Below are 13,992 nucleotides of genomic sequence, written 5' to 3'. Positions count from 1 at the left end.
TAAAAATATAAAGTTTGATCTTCAAAGTACATTTACTTATGATTATCATATTGAACTGTTCGAACTGATGAATTCAGAGTACGGACCAATATACATTTTACATAGTAACATAGCCTCACTCTTATTTTTATTTGATTGGAGTTTGTTATTTAAATTATAATTAAAAATGTATTGTATATTATTGTTTTGATGTATTAGACAATTCAATTCATGCAATATATTTTTGTTAAGCATGAGAGAGAGAGAAAAAATTCGGAATAAATATTAAGAAGTCTGTACAAGTAGAATAATTTACGCTGACAAAGTTTTTATGGTTCATGAAATAAATTACTATAGTATGTTTGTCATGATTAAACGAAAAAATTGACATAGTATGCACAAGCAAGATAATTTACGCCGACATAATATTAAAAGGTCTGTACAAGTAGGATAATTTACGCCGATATAAAGTTTTTATGTTTCATGAAATAAATTACTATAATATGTTTGTCATAATTAAACGAAAAAATTGACATAGTATATACAAGTAGGATAATTTACTTCGTTTTTAAGTTATTTTCATTTGACATGTCCTCTTACCTGCTGTACGCCTGTACCTACTGCCTATCTTTATTTAGTTTCTGTCCTACCTTTTGATCTAATTAATTAAGCATATGTCTTTCTCATTATATGCATTTTGATCATGTACTTTCTTTTTGTACTTCTTTGTACCAAAGCCCGTGTTTTTTGGCATACAATCACGATGTGAATCTAAAGCATATGGTTATCACTTATCAGTTTTATATTGTGTACTAGTGGAGGAAAAACATAACTAATAAGCTATGACTTGATCATGTTACGTTACAGCTCGTGATCAAAATTTATTTTTACATAACATAAAAATGATGAAAAACCACAAGTGTTGTGATCAAACATGACGCAGTTAATAATGTTTAATTAAATAATCTTTTTAAATTTCAAATTAGTTCATCAAACATAACAATAAAAGATTAAAATTAGATGGAAGGATAGAGATTAGGAGAAGATTATTTATTTAATGGAGGGTTGTGTAATTATGTGCAATCAGTGGAGAGGCGATTTGAAAGTCGAAACTGAATTAGATTAGTAAAGTCTAGTAGGTGTTCGGCAACTCTTCTTTAAGACTCAAGGGACATTCACTATGCATTCATATTATCTTTGACTTGAGTATGGTGGGTTGGTTAATACTAAATTTACAGCTATCTGGTCTTCTAAAATCTCTCTAAAAATTAAGATTTTCCTTTATTTATTAAAACGGAATAGAATTTTAACTAAGGAAAATCTTATCTCAAAATGGTGGAATGGGGATACCTCGTGTGTTTTCTGTGGGGCTTTTGAATCCACTGACCATCTTTTTGTTCATTGCCCTTTCACCATTCAAATTTGGCGATGGATTTCAGCACATAATAACTTTATTTTTAATGGTTCTACAATGGACGATGTTTGGTTTATTAATGCAGTTATCCCTCTCAAGAACAAGCCTTTAGTATAGCTTGTTAGAGGGGTCGTACTATGGTGTATATGGATTGAGCGAAATAAAATCTGTTTTCAAAATGGTTCTATTCCATCTTTGCATGTGGTGGGTTCTAAAATTATCTCTTTAGCTACCTTTTGGTGTAAAGCATTGTATGATGGTTCTTTATTACTTCTATCTTTAATTTTGCCCTTAAATACTAATGACATTCCCTGTCAAGACATATTCCCATTAGTGGAAGAGGTGGTTTCATTAGAGGAGGATACCATCGAGGTGGATACCATCGAGATGGATATGATAGAAGATATAACCCCTAAGCTTGGGTTAGAGATCCCAATTAGGCGGTTGAGCTAATGCTAGCTGATGGTTGTTTAGCTTGCTTATTATCTGTTGGAGTTTCGGTTTTGCATGCTTAGTATATGTTTGGTCTTTTAGTGTTTGATTTTTGGTTGGTTTGTTATGTGTACCAGTACGTTATGGTTTGGTTCAACTGAGGCTTTGTGGTACTGCTTTCAGTTTGTGTCCTGGTTTGTTTTCGTTTTTGTAACTGTGCTAGTTCCAGTTTTTTGGAACTGGTCACAGTAAGACAATTTGATTTCTAATGAAATCGGTGGGAAAACCCCACTTTTTCAAAAAAAAAAAAAAATTCCTTTAAACTCCTTATTAGAAGCTTAATCCATCCGAACAATCTTTTCTTAATGAGAATTAACTTTTGCTTTTTCTTTTTTTTTTGAATTCCTAAACTTAAGCTTCTTTTGCTCTTATTCTTAACGTATCATTTCTCTTAGATCATATCTCTTTCGCACTATTTTTATTTTCATAATACATTTATTCTTAATCTGATTCTATTGAACAAGTACTAAAATTCAATTCCTATGTGGTGTCGAACACCTTGAATCTGTATCCTCTCAGGTATTGCAGAGGATCACCCTCACTTTACGGTTTGAGATTAAATCTCAACCAGTTTGGAATTTGCGTCACAATAGGGGCTGTATTTTGAGCTTTGAGATTTGTGCCAAGTTAAAAAGAACGGTCCAGATCTAGTAATTGTAAAAGATTCCCTTATCAGGTATTGGAGACGATGTGAATTCGAACACCTTGGGCTGGTTACAAAATTGGACTGGCTATCATCCCTTCAATTTCGACTCATATATTTTTATTTATCATTAACTTATTTGGTATTTTATGAGAAAAACTTTTCTCAAATTATAAAATTATATGTCTTTCTTCTAATATAAAATTATATAGTTATTCCTGTAAGTAAAGGAAATCCTCACATTCGACCAATATATTTGTCTTTTCATTAACATTTACCATATTCATAACTTATTTTATTTTATCGTTCTACTAAATCAATGAAAAATATTTCTGGTGGTACTTTAGCTTTTATTTTTCCTCACTATTGTAGAACAGACTTTTCAATATTTCTTCCTCTTATATTATATTAGTTCCTTATTTTATAGACAGAAGTACTAAATTCAAGAATTGGAGTAAATTTGATATTTCATTAAGAGTTGTTCATTTGTCACGGGATTACACATGATAGGATTTGACGAAAATGAGAACCTACTTTTGAAAAAAAGGAAATCCACAAGTATAGATATACATAGAATTAATTATGAAAAATATGCTAAAATGAGTATTTGGTTGTATTGTGGAATAAGCTGTGGAAAATCTAAATTTATTTTAAAAGTTTATATTTTAATTTAAAGTTTTCACCTATTTAAAATAATAATAAAAATATTTGGGAACCGAACTCAAAAATCAATTTTTTAGTTCGAAAATAAAAAATATGGAATCTCACCTATTTAAATTTCTAAAAAATTTGTAAAAAAAATATGTATTGTTGTTCAAATCCGTCCACATCTAATTAGTCTCACAACTGAAAATAAAAATATAAATAAAGTACAACTCTATATGGTCATATTTAGTTGTGGAGTAAGAGGTGGAGTAAATTCCTTACTCCATACTTAAGGAGTTAAACGATGAGTAAAATAGAAGGTGGAGTACTAAGAGATGAGTTAATCCGGAGTAAGTTATTCAACATCTCTAGGTGGATTAACTTACTCCACACTTAGGCCCTGTTCGACGAATGTATGGGATTGAAAAGGTTTTGAAATGATTTTTACTGTTTACGTGGGAAAAAAAATCACTATGAGTGAATTTTTTTTCTCACGTGAACAGTAAAATCTCCACTACAGTCGAACATGGCCTTACTCGACCTATAGGGCCCACTTCCATAAACATAGATTCACTTTCCAACATCTTACTTCTTCATATGAATTAATTTAATCCATGACGTGAACTACCAAACAAGATGTAAAATATGAAGAGTAAGATGGAGTAAGCAATTTAATCATCCTTAACTTTATTTCATAATCAAACATGATCAATATATAAATTGTGACAGAGAGAGGAGAGATGGAAAGTATCTATTTTAGGCCCTGTTCGGCCGTGTTACTATTCTCGTGGGAAAAAAAAAATTTCAGTTCAACTGAATTTTTTTTTCCCATGAAAACAGTATTTTTCAGTTCAATTCATGTGCCTATGCATATTCTCAATTGGAGGCCGAACAGAGCCTTACTGGGAAAGTGAAGAGATGGGGAAGAAAAAATATGTGATCTAGAAAGGAGAGAGAACATGTAATGAAATGGAAATAGTTGGGAACTTGGGATTAACCCATCGAGAATTTTAGAGGAAAAAATGATCAGTCGAATGGCCCTATAAGATTCTAATTGGGATTAGGCCAAATCCATCAAATTTCAAGTGGGAATTGGTCTGTCAAACGCCCTAAAAGAAATTTAGCTATGTCATATGATCGATATTTTAATCCGTCCGATTTTATTTTTTCTCCTTAATTTTTTGTCGGACAGTTCTTATAATAATCCTCTCTCTCCTCGTCAGCAGCTTTTGTGTCCATATGTTGGAGATTCGTGTCAGTTGTAGGGTTTCAATTCCAAAATTAATGTATCTCTACCGAATCAAGATTCATGCGTAAAATTAAATTTAAAATAGAAATTACTAATAGATTAAAGAAGCAACGCAATAAAAGCCCTTCTCAAATCTAATAGCAAATTTCGCAACTTTCTTTCACCTCACTTGCATGTTGAATGTACACTGCAATAGCAGCCGCATCTCTATTAATATCCGAACAAACATGTTACGATGTGCTAGCACCAAATTACCGGTCCCCTTTTTCTCTCTTTTCTCTCCTTACACACGGTTTACATAAATTTATAATTTATCCATGTATGCAACTTTTTATCCTTAGATCTGATATGTTGCATGCTTAAGCTTATCAATGCATTTTATTAGATTAAAAGAAAATGGGGCGCCAAAGAAGAGGCCCTTAACCTCAGGCATAAACCTATAGGGTGCCAAAGATCTTCCTTAATCGAGGGCCTCTTCTGGAGAAACGAATGAATGGGCTCAAATGGCGGTTCATATCCATTAGCCATCACTTACAACTTTTTTGTTTTTATTCTTTTCTTTTCCATTTGTTTTTTACAGAATAAAAATATAAAACACTCTGCCGCGTTGGCATCCGCTATACGGACGTAATAATGAATAGAAAAAAAAAATTAAGCATAAAAGATTCGTAAAAAAATACTGTAATATTTTTAAAGATAAATAAGAAATTACTATAACATTGTTAATTATGGTTCCTTTCACATCACATTAAAAAAAACGTATTTCCATAAAAAATAAAAAATAAAAAATAAAAAATAAAAAAACCCAATCACATAGCTATAGAGAAGAATCGCAGACTTGATATAGTGGCTGAGTTATCTCTCTTTACGAGAGATTTAGGTTCAATTCTCACTGACAATATTTTAAAGAAGGTTAGAATAGCTATAGTCTATAGAGGATAAGTAATTCTGATTCTAACTATTGTTCTATTTCTACACGTTTGGATAAGGATCAACCCAAAAGCTGCCAATTATGAAAGGAAATAGAGGTTTAACAAGTTGGACCTGCATGTGGTATTAGAGAGTTGTATACAGCGTATGCCTTGTTGTTCCGCTAACAAATATATTTTGAGACCAACCAATCGAACCTTTCTATCCCACTTTTTGACGAGTGCGTATCCTCCTGCTGCGATCCAACGGGATTGCAGGACCCTGTTATTTCAAATCCAGCCTTTTATATTTTGAAATACACGAATCTCAATAAAGATGTTTTCTGTGCACAAATCTCAACACAAATAAAATGCTGGATTTGGAATAACAAGGTCCCTGCAATCCCGTTGGATCGCAGCAGATTTATTTCCCTCAATTTTTGCATGACCGATGTGCCGAGATTTTTATTTTTACCCAATTAAAAAATTATTTTAATAATAATAATCAAGATTTATCAAAAATTTTAAAAATACCCAATCCGTGGAATTTTTCCACAGGTTGGAATTTTAATTTCCACCCGTGGAAAAATTCCACGGGCCCAACCTTTTTTTTTTTTTTTTTAAACAGAAATTTGTATTTATTTTTTATTTTTTGTATTGAAATATTAGAAATATTGGATATATTTCTTTGAAAATAGATGGAATACAATATAATTTGATTTATTAGAAAGACTGCAACAAATAACCCGGATCAATATTTTTCAGGTCGGATTTTTCGCGGCTATAAGAAAAATTAATATATTTCTTTATGTGTTATTGGAAAAAAATAAAAATGCTTAGATTCCGAGTTATTGATCCCGGTTCAAAAGTCACTTCTATGTAATCTAGAAAATATTATGATCTTTCTAGTACATTTAATTTATTAAAAGTTGTATCTATTTTGAGAATTATTTTTGAATAATAATCATTGAATAATAATCATTAAATAAATTAATTTATTAAAGGTTGGGCCCGTGGAATTTTTCCACGGGTGGAAATTAAAATTCCAACCCGTGGAAAAATTCCACGGGTTGGGTATTTTTAAAATTTTTGATAAATCTTGGTTATTATTATTAAAATAATTTTTTAATTGGGTAAAAATAAAAATCTCGGACCGATGTGTATGGAAACGCACTCGGCACTCGTCAAAAAGTGTGTATACAGATATATTTGTGTTTTGAGATTCGTGGAGAATGTATTTGAACGGTTGAGATTTTTCCAGAAAACTTTAAGTTTGAGATATCTCAGAGGATGGGAATTCCTTTCTGAATTAGATTCGTGCAGAATGTATCTGAGCGGTTTAGATTTTTCTAGAAAACACTCAAAAGTTTGAGATATCTCAGAGGACGGGAATTCCTTCCTGAATTCTGACCATGCCGGGCGTGCTTTTTTTTTTTCTAGTAAAAAATTAAAGATTAAGTTACTAAATTATTTAATATTTATAAAGAATTCTCTCATTTATATTTCATATTTGCCATCTTTCATACGGAGAACAATCGAATCACGACTCTTTAGTTCAAGTCTTACGTTAAATCAAACAATTTCTTTTTGGTATCGGTTTCAATGGATTTCGTGATGATTTATGAAAGCCGTTTGTTGGATGTACATATTTGATTCCCGTTTCAATTTCACGCAATCTCTTTTAGTTATCCCGCTATAAATTGAAATAGGAGCCTGATAATTGTACTTCAGACAAAATCTTCGAACATGTCCCTCAAGTAGTTTAACAAAAAAAACTTTCAATATTATCTAACTTTTATTTCCAGCGCTAATATCCAAACATTTAAAGCTCTGCTTATAACATTTTACAATGCTACTCGCAAGCATTTAAACATCTATCTACAAGCATTAAAATTCTAAATCTGTATAGTTTTAACTCCTATCTACTTTTGTTTTCAAGCAAAAAACAGAAAGATTTCTTTAACAAACTTTTTTTTTATTTTTTCTCTGATCATTCTTATCCATTTTTTCGACGATCCGTGATAAATTTTGTGAATCTAAAAATATGAATGTTTTTATCCGATTTTCTCTTTCAAATGAGATCTATGAAGAATAATTTTCGAGTTATATTTGTGTCGTAATTTTTTTTACCACTTTAAATCTTTGTGACTTTTAGTTTTTTTTTTAATTTTGCTTCAAAATAATTTAAACATCTATTTACAAGCATATAAACCTCATTAATAACACTTTAAATCTCTAGCATAAAACATATAAACCTCATGTACAAAGAATTAAAACCTCAACAATAACATTTCAAAGCATATAAATCTCATGTACAAAGAATTAAAACTCCAACAATAACATTTCAGAGCATATAAACCTCAACAATAACACTGCATTTATAAAACATATAAACCTCATGTACAAAGAATTAAAACTTCAACAATAACATTTCAAAGCATATAAACCTCAACAATAACACTGCATTTACAAAACATATAAACCTTGTGTACAAAGCCTTGGAAATTTTAATTGTTGTAGACTGAGATTTAAAAACTTTAAAATTTAAAGTCTCATGAGTTTTACTTTAAAATTACTCAAAAGTATTTTTTCATGTATCTTATTGGAAAGATAAAATCGAATAAAAAATATTCGTATTTTTATATTCATAAAATTCATCATGGATCGTCGAAAAAATAAATTATAATGATCAGAGAAAAAATAAAAAAGAGTGGGTGAAAGAAATCTTTCCGTTTTTGGCTTGAAGACAAAAGTAGTTAGAAGTTAAAACTATGCAGATTTAAAATTTTAATGCTTTCAGACAGAGGTTTACATACTTGCAAGTAGTATTGTAAAATGTTATAAACATAGCTTTAAATGTTTTGATATTAGCATTGTAAATAAAAATTAGACAACATTAGAAGTTTTTTCTGTTAAACTACTTCGAAGACACGCTCGGATATGATGGCTTGGGGTACCAGAATATTTCTATAAACCATGCATATTTACTTCTTTCTTTTCTCCGAGTTAACAGACACGTGCAAGTTCACTTTTTTTTTTTTATCTATCTGATCACTTTATTGTACTGTCATGTAAATTGAGTATTATGTAAATTATGTATTACAAGATCGACATGTATTGACAACTATTTAACTTAATAGTTTTAACAATTATAAAAGAATATATTATTTTTGAAATCTGATATTTAATATATAATGTCAGTTTATCGTTAAATTTATAACAATATATATTCGATAATTTTGACAGATTGTTAAATGATATTCAAGTTGTACAAAATTTAATACATACCTAATCTATGAAACTAACAATATATTCCTAATTTTTTTCTTCTTAAAAACATTAATTTGATTTTTATAAAACATTATTAAATTGTTAATTTGACCCTAAAGCTAAAAATTGATTAGCAAGAAAGAAATATATTCAAAACTTGTGACTAATAAATATTATGGAACCTGACCTAACAACCTCAAATTCCACTCGCACGTTTAAAATCTTTAATGCAAAAGCCCAATTTCAATTTCCAAACCTAAATCTTTCATCAATCTCCTTACCGAAATTCAACAAAGACGGCCACTTGTCTCCTCAGTCATCACACGCCTAAGAAATTAAATTGGAATGCTCTCTGGTCCCCACTCATTTCTGACTAAAGACTAGAAAAAGGCACCAATCAAAATCTAATTAAAAGCAATTTCAAACCCAGATTAAAAAAAAAAGGGTCTGAAGGGTTAAAGATATTGACAGAGTTAATTTAGCTTCACGCAGCGAACGATCGAAAGAGAATAAACAAAGTTTATGACTGGTGCGCTGCATGAAGCCAAGATAGTAAATATCTGTGCCCGTTTTGAAGAAAATGATATTCTAAAGTCCAAACAATTGCACGTGTACTTATCAAAAGTCCTTTGATTGATATCTCATATATTGACTATAGAAATTAAGGCACATCTAAGAAAAATCTAACAAAATCTCCTGTTCTGAATTAATATACATGATTTTAATTTCGTAAAAAAAAAATTAATGACATAGTGCATGCAGGAGACAAATGCTGTATTAGTCATTGTCTTCCCTTTTTATCTGATATAAAACATACCCTTCTTAATCCATTTTAAATGGACAACTACAATTAAATTTACTTGCACTTTCACACCTGAGTTCTAACACCAAACCTCCTCCAGAAACCAAAACTCCCACCACAAAACACCTTTGTTTCTCTCCTTTCCATATGAGAGCTCTTGTGACATGTCAGAGACAGCAACCAGATTCTTGCGCCACCTTCTCATAATCCTCTCCTTTCTCCTCTTCTCTAGTGAACCTCTCCATTCGCTTACCGACAAGGAGGTGCTACTCCAGCTTAAGAAGTTCTACAGCAGCCCCATACATGAAGACTGTTACGCAGATTGGAATGATTCGGACACGTCTTCATGCAATTGGACCAGAATCCAGTGCGACGGGTCGATGCACGTTACTCATGTCGACCTATCAGCCTATAACATATCGGGTGAATTCTTCTCAAATTTCTCTCTCATAAAACACCTCACATACCTGGACCTTTCAATGAACAGTATAAATGGAGTGTTACCGAGTGACCTCAACAGATGTACCGGTCTCACTTATCTTAACATTTCACATAATTCATTAACTGGTACGTTGAACCTTACCGGCTTATCCAACTTGGAAACATTAGATATGTCTTTTAACCGGCTTGAAGGCAACATTTATGCAACATTTCCAGAAATATGTGCAAATCTTGTCATGCTTAATATTTCAAATAATAACTTCACGGGTGGTATAGAGGGGCGATTCGATGAATGCAATAAGCTTAGTTATGTTGATCTTAGTATAAACAAGTTTACTGGTGAAATATGGCACGGTTTCAATAGGCTTAAAGAATTCTTTCTATCAGAGAACAATTTGACTGGAGAGATAGAGCAAGATATCTTTCAAGCAAATTGTACATTACAAGTCTTGGATATCTCAGTAAATGAATTCTATGGCACTTTCCCGAATTCAATTGCGAATTGCTCGCAATTGAAGTTGTTGTCGTTGTTTGGAAATCAGTTCTCCGGTCCAATTCCAAGTGGTGTCGGTGCGATATCAGGATTGAAAAGGCTATTCTTTGGAACTAACACATTTGATAGAGATATCCCAAAAGAGTTACTGAATTGCACTGAACTCATTTTGCTTGATTTAAGCAGCAATAATTTTGGTGGTGAAATTCAACCAATACTTGGAAATTTTACTTCCTTGGTGTTTTTAATATTGCATAGCAATAACTACACCAATGGAATAGAGACCTCAGGTATACTCAAGTTGCCGCTACTAGCGCGACTAGATCTCAGCTTCAATTCCTTCTCTGGAATGCTACCAGTTTCTATTTCCCAAATGCAAAATTTAAGAATGCTAGTTTTAGCTTACAACAATTTCTCCGGTGCAATCCCACAAGAATATGGACAGTTAAAGCAACTCCAATTACTGGATCTGTCCTTTAATCAATTGACAGGAGAAATCCCCTCACAGATTGGTAATCTCACTTCTCTATTATGGCTTATGTTGGCCAATAATCAATTAACTGGCATCATACCTCCCCAAATAGGAAACTGTACCAGTCTGTTATGGTTAAACCTGGCATCGAACAGACTCACGGGTAAAATCCCACACGAAATTTCGACAATGGGATCGAACCCATTTCCTACATTTGAAGCAAATCGAAATGATCCGTATGCTTTTGGTGGTTCCGGCGAGTGTCTGACAATGAAACGGTGGATTCCTGCTAGCTACCCACCATTTAGTTTTGTATACACAATCATGAACCTCAAGAAGTGCCGTCAAATATGGAACAGAATTTTGAAAGGATATGGTGTCATCCCTGTTTGCACAAACCGAACCAACCCAGTGCTTACTCTGACAATATCTGGTTATATACAGGTCTCTGATAATCTTCTCTCGGGTGAGGTACCACGAGAGATTGGATCAGTACGTAACCTAAGTCTTATACTCATGGATCAAAACCAACTATCCGGTAATTTGCCGGCAAATATTTCGCAGCAACCACTTGTTATGTTAAATGCGTCAAGCAACCAATTTTCAGGCCAGATACCAACTGAGATAGGTAGCATAATGTGTCTTCAAAGCCTCGACTTGTCCTGTAACAATTTCTCTGGCGAGCTTCCTTCGAGTTTGAACCGGCTAAACCAGCTTGAAAATTTCAATGTGTCATACAATAGTTTGTTGGTCGGTAACATCCCATTAACTGGTGCTATAGCTAATTTCGGTAACACGTCATACATCGGCGATCCATATATTATTTTCCCATCTCCAATCGAAGAATCATCAGCAAGTAGTGGCTCCACACAGCACAAAAGAGTTCAAGCAAGAACAGTGGAATTTTGGATATTCTCTGCTATTATTCTGGCTTTTCTCATTTGTGGATTTGTTACTATGTTCATTTGTTGTCAGGGATCAAGCCCAGTAGATCCATATACAGATTCGGAGACGGCGGATGATTTGCCATTTGATGGGATTAAAAGGAGGCGTGCTTTGGCAGTATCCACTTCTTCTTCATCGTCAAATGCGATTTCATTATCACTTGATTGGGTTAAGGTATTTCGGTTGGATCGCACGGCATTTACCTACGGAGATATTGTCACTGCAACTGGCAACTTTTCAGAAGATCTAGTGGTTGGGCGAGGTGGATATGGAATTGTTTATCGTGGGGTACTTCCGGATGGGCGACATGTGGCCGTTAAGAAGCTGTCAAGGATAAGTGGGAGTGTAGAGGGAGAAATGGAGAAGGAATTTCGAGCCGAGATGGAGGTTCTAGCTGGTCGATCCGGCTCAGGTTGGCCTCACCCGAATCTTGTCTCTCTTTATGGGTGGTGCCTATTTGGCTCGACAAAATTGTTAGTATATGAGTACTTGGAAGGGGGTAATTTGGAGGATGTGATAACGGACTGGACCCGATATGGGTTGGACCGGCGGCTTGAGACAGCCATTGGTGTAGCGCGTGCGTTGGTTTTCTTGCATCACGAATGTGACCTGGCAGTTGTTCACCGAGATGTCAAAGCTAGCAATGTCCTATTGGACCGGGATGGTCAAGCAAAGGTCACAGACTTTGGGTTAGCGAGATTAGTGGGGCCAGGAGAGAGCCATGTCAGCACAATTATAGCAGGAACAGTCGGTTATGTGGCACCAGAGTATTGCCACACATGGAGGGTGACAACAAAAGGAGACGTGTATAGTTTTGGCGTGTTACTAATGGAATTGGCTACCGGAAGGAGGGCAGTGGATGGCCATGATGAGTGCTTAGTTGACTGGGGACGGAGAATTCGGAAGGAGGGATGGAAAGTAGCATCGGAGTTGGTGAACACGATAGCAGATAATGAAATAAAAAGATTTATGGTGCAAAAGTTGATGACGGTTGCGCTGAGATGCACCGAGGAGGCGCCACAAGAAAGACCTGACATGAAGGAGGTTCACTCTATGTTGCATGGCATTTTGGTGCAGAGAGACCGGTACAATGATAGTCAGGATGCTGGTACAAAAAATTCTGGTGATTGTTCTTCTTGCTGTGGTGTATAGTGTAATTAATTTTTTTGTAGAAGCAAGTTTGTTGTTTAAACGGTGTACATAATAAAATAGCCAAGAAATGTAGTTTAGTCTAGAATTGAACAGGAATAAATAGCATAAAATAATTTATTTTGTTTAGGAGCTTAGGATCTTTTTTATTAATATATAGAAGTAGGAGACTGTAGGTTTGATTTTTCTTATTTCCAAAGTGCATTTGTTTAGTTTCCTTTCATTTTCAGTATACAAGGAATTTTTGAAATGTAATTCATTATATAAAATTCTTCCGATTTTGTTCATTACTGTCTTAAACCTAAATATCAGTTAATATTGAAATTTGAAATGATATACTGATTTATAAACTTGTACCCTGTTTATTCAAAACATCAACTTTTATATATCAAATGAAAAGGACACGCGGTTGGTTTTTTCTAAGTAAATTACGACTAATTAGTTGTCATTTGTTGATTATTTCGTTTGCGGGTCGTTTTCTACGTGCGGGAGGATTCAAAATTCAAAAGTGTGATAAAAATCTCCAAAAACGTGTAAAATAGGATAACAGATTGGTCAAGATGGGACACAGGTCCGGTCAATTCAAACCTTACATACATCATTCATATCATATAAGCCTTCCAAGTTCTATGCCACGTGGGAGTTCATTACTACATAGACAAAAATTAGTCTCATAAATGTCATAGTCATCTGATTAACAAAAATTAGTCTCATAAATGTCATAGTCATCTGATTAACAAGATATATTTAATAAAGGAAGCAGCTAAAAGTCTTCCAACTCCAATTCTTCAAAAATCTCCAGATATTTTTAATTAATTCTGTAAACTTCAATACTAAATTTGATAAACTTCAATACTAAATTCTGTAAACTAATTCAACAAATCCTGTCAACATAAAATTCTCATTTCTGTGTGGTCCCCAATAACTTCCACTTTAACCACTTTAACCTCCACTTTAACCTTCCACTTTAACTTTCACTTTAACCTCCACTTTAACAACTTTAACTACTTTGACTGGGACCACTTTTAGACTTTTGACCAGGACCACATCTAGAAGATCTCTAATAATTTTTCAAAACTAATAACTAAAC

The 13,992-nt window shown here is 33.3% G+C and overlaps 1 protein-coding gene across 1 annotated transcript; it reads left to right on the top strand.

Annotated features, from left to right (window-relative positions):
• The first annotated feature begins 9,447 nt into the window (after positions 1–9,447).
• On the top strand, positions 9,448–13,189 carry LOC144551253 (Leucine-rich repeat protein kinase family protein). Its single transcript, XM_078299150.1, has one exon. The coding sequence runs from the start codon at positions 9,567–9,569 to the stop codon at positions 12,903–12,905; it is 3,339 nt and encodes a 1,112-aa protein (XP_078155276.1). The 5' UTR covers positions 9,448–9,566; the 3' UTR covers positions 12,906–13,189.
• The last annotated feature ends 803 nt before the right edge of the window (positions 13,190–13,992 follow it).

Source organism: Carex rostrata, chromosome 3 (genome assembly GCF_964058835.1).
Source record: "Carex rostrata chromosome 3, lpCarRost1.2, whole genome shotgun sequence".
Lineage (NCBI taxonomy): Eukaryota > Viridiplantae > Streptophyta > Magnoliopsida > Poales > Cyperaceae > Carex > Carex rostrata.
This window is presented reverse-complemented; position numbering and strand designations above follow the sequence as displayed.

Coding starts and splice junctions, on each gene's coding strand:
- LOC144551253 (XM_078299150.1), top strand. CDS start 9,567: ATGTCAGAGACAGCAACCAGATTCTTGCGCCACCTTCTCATAATCCTC.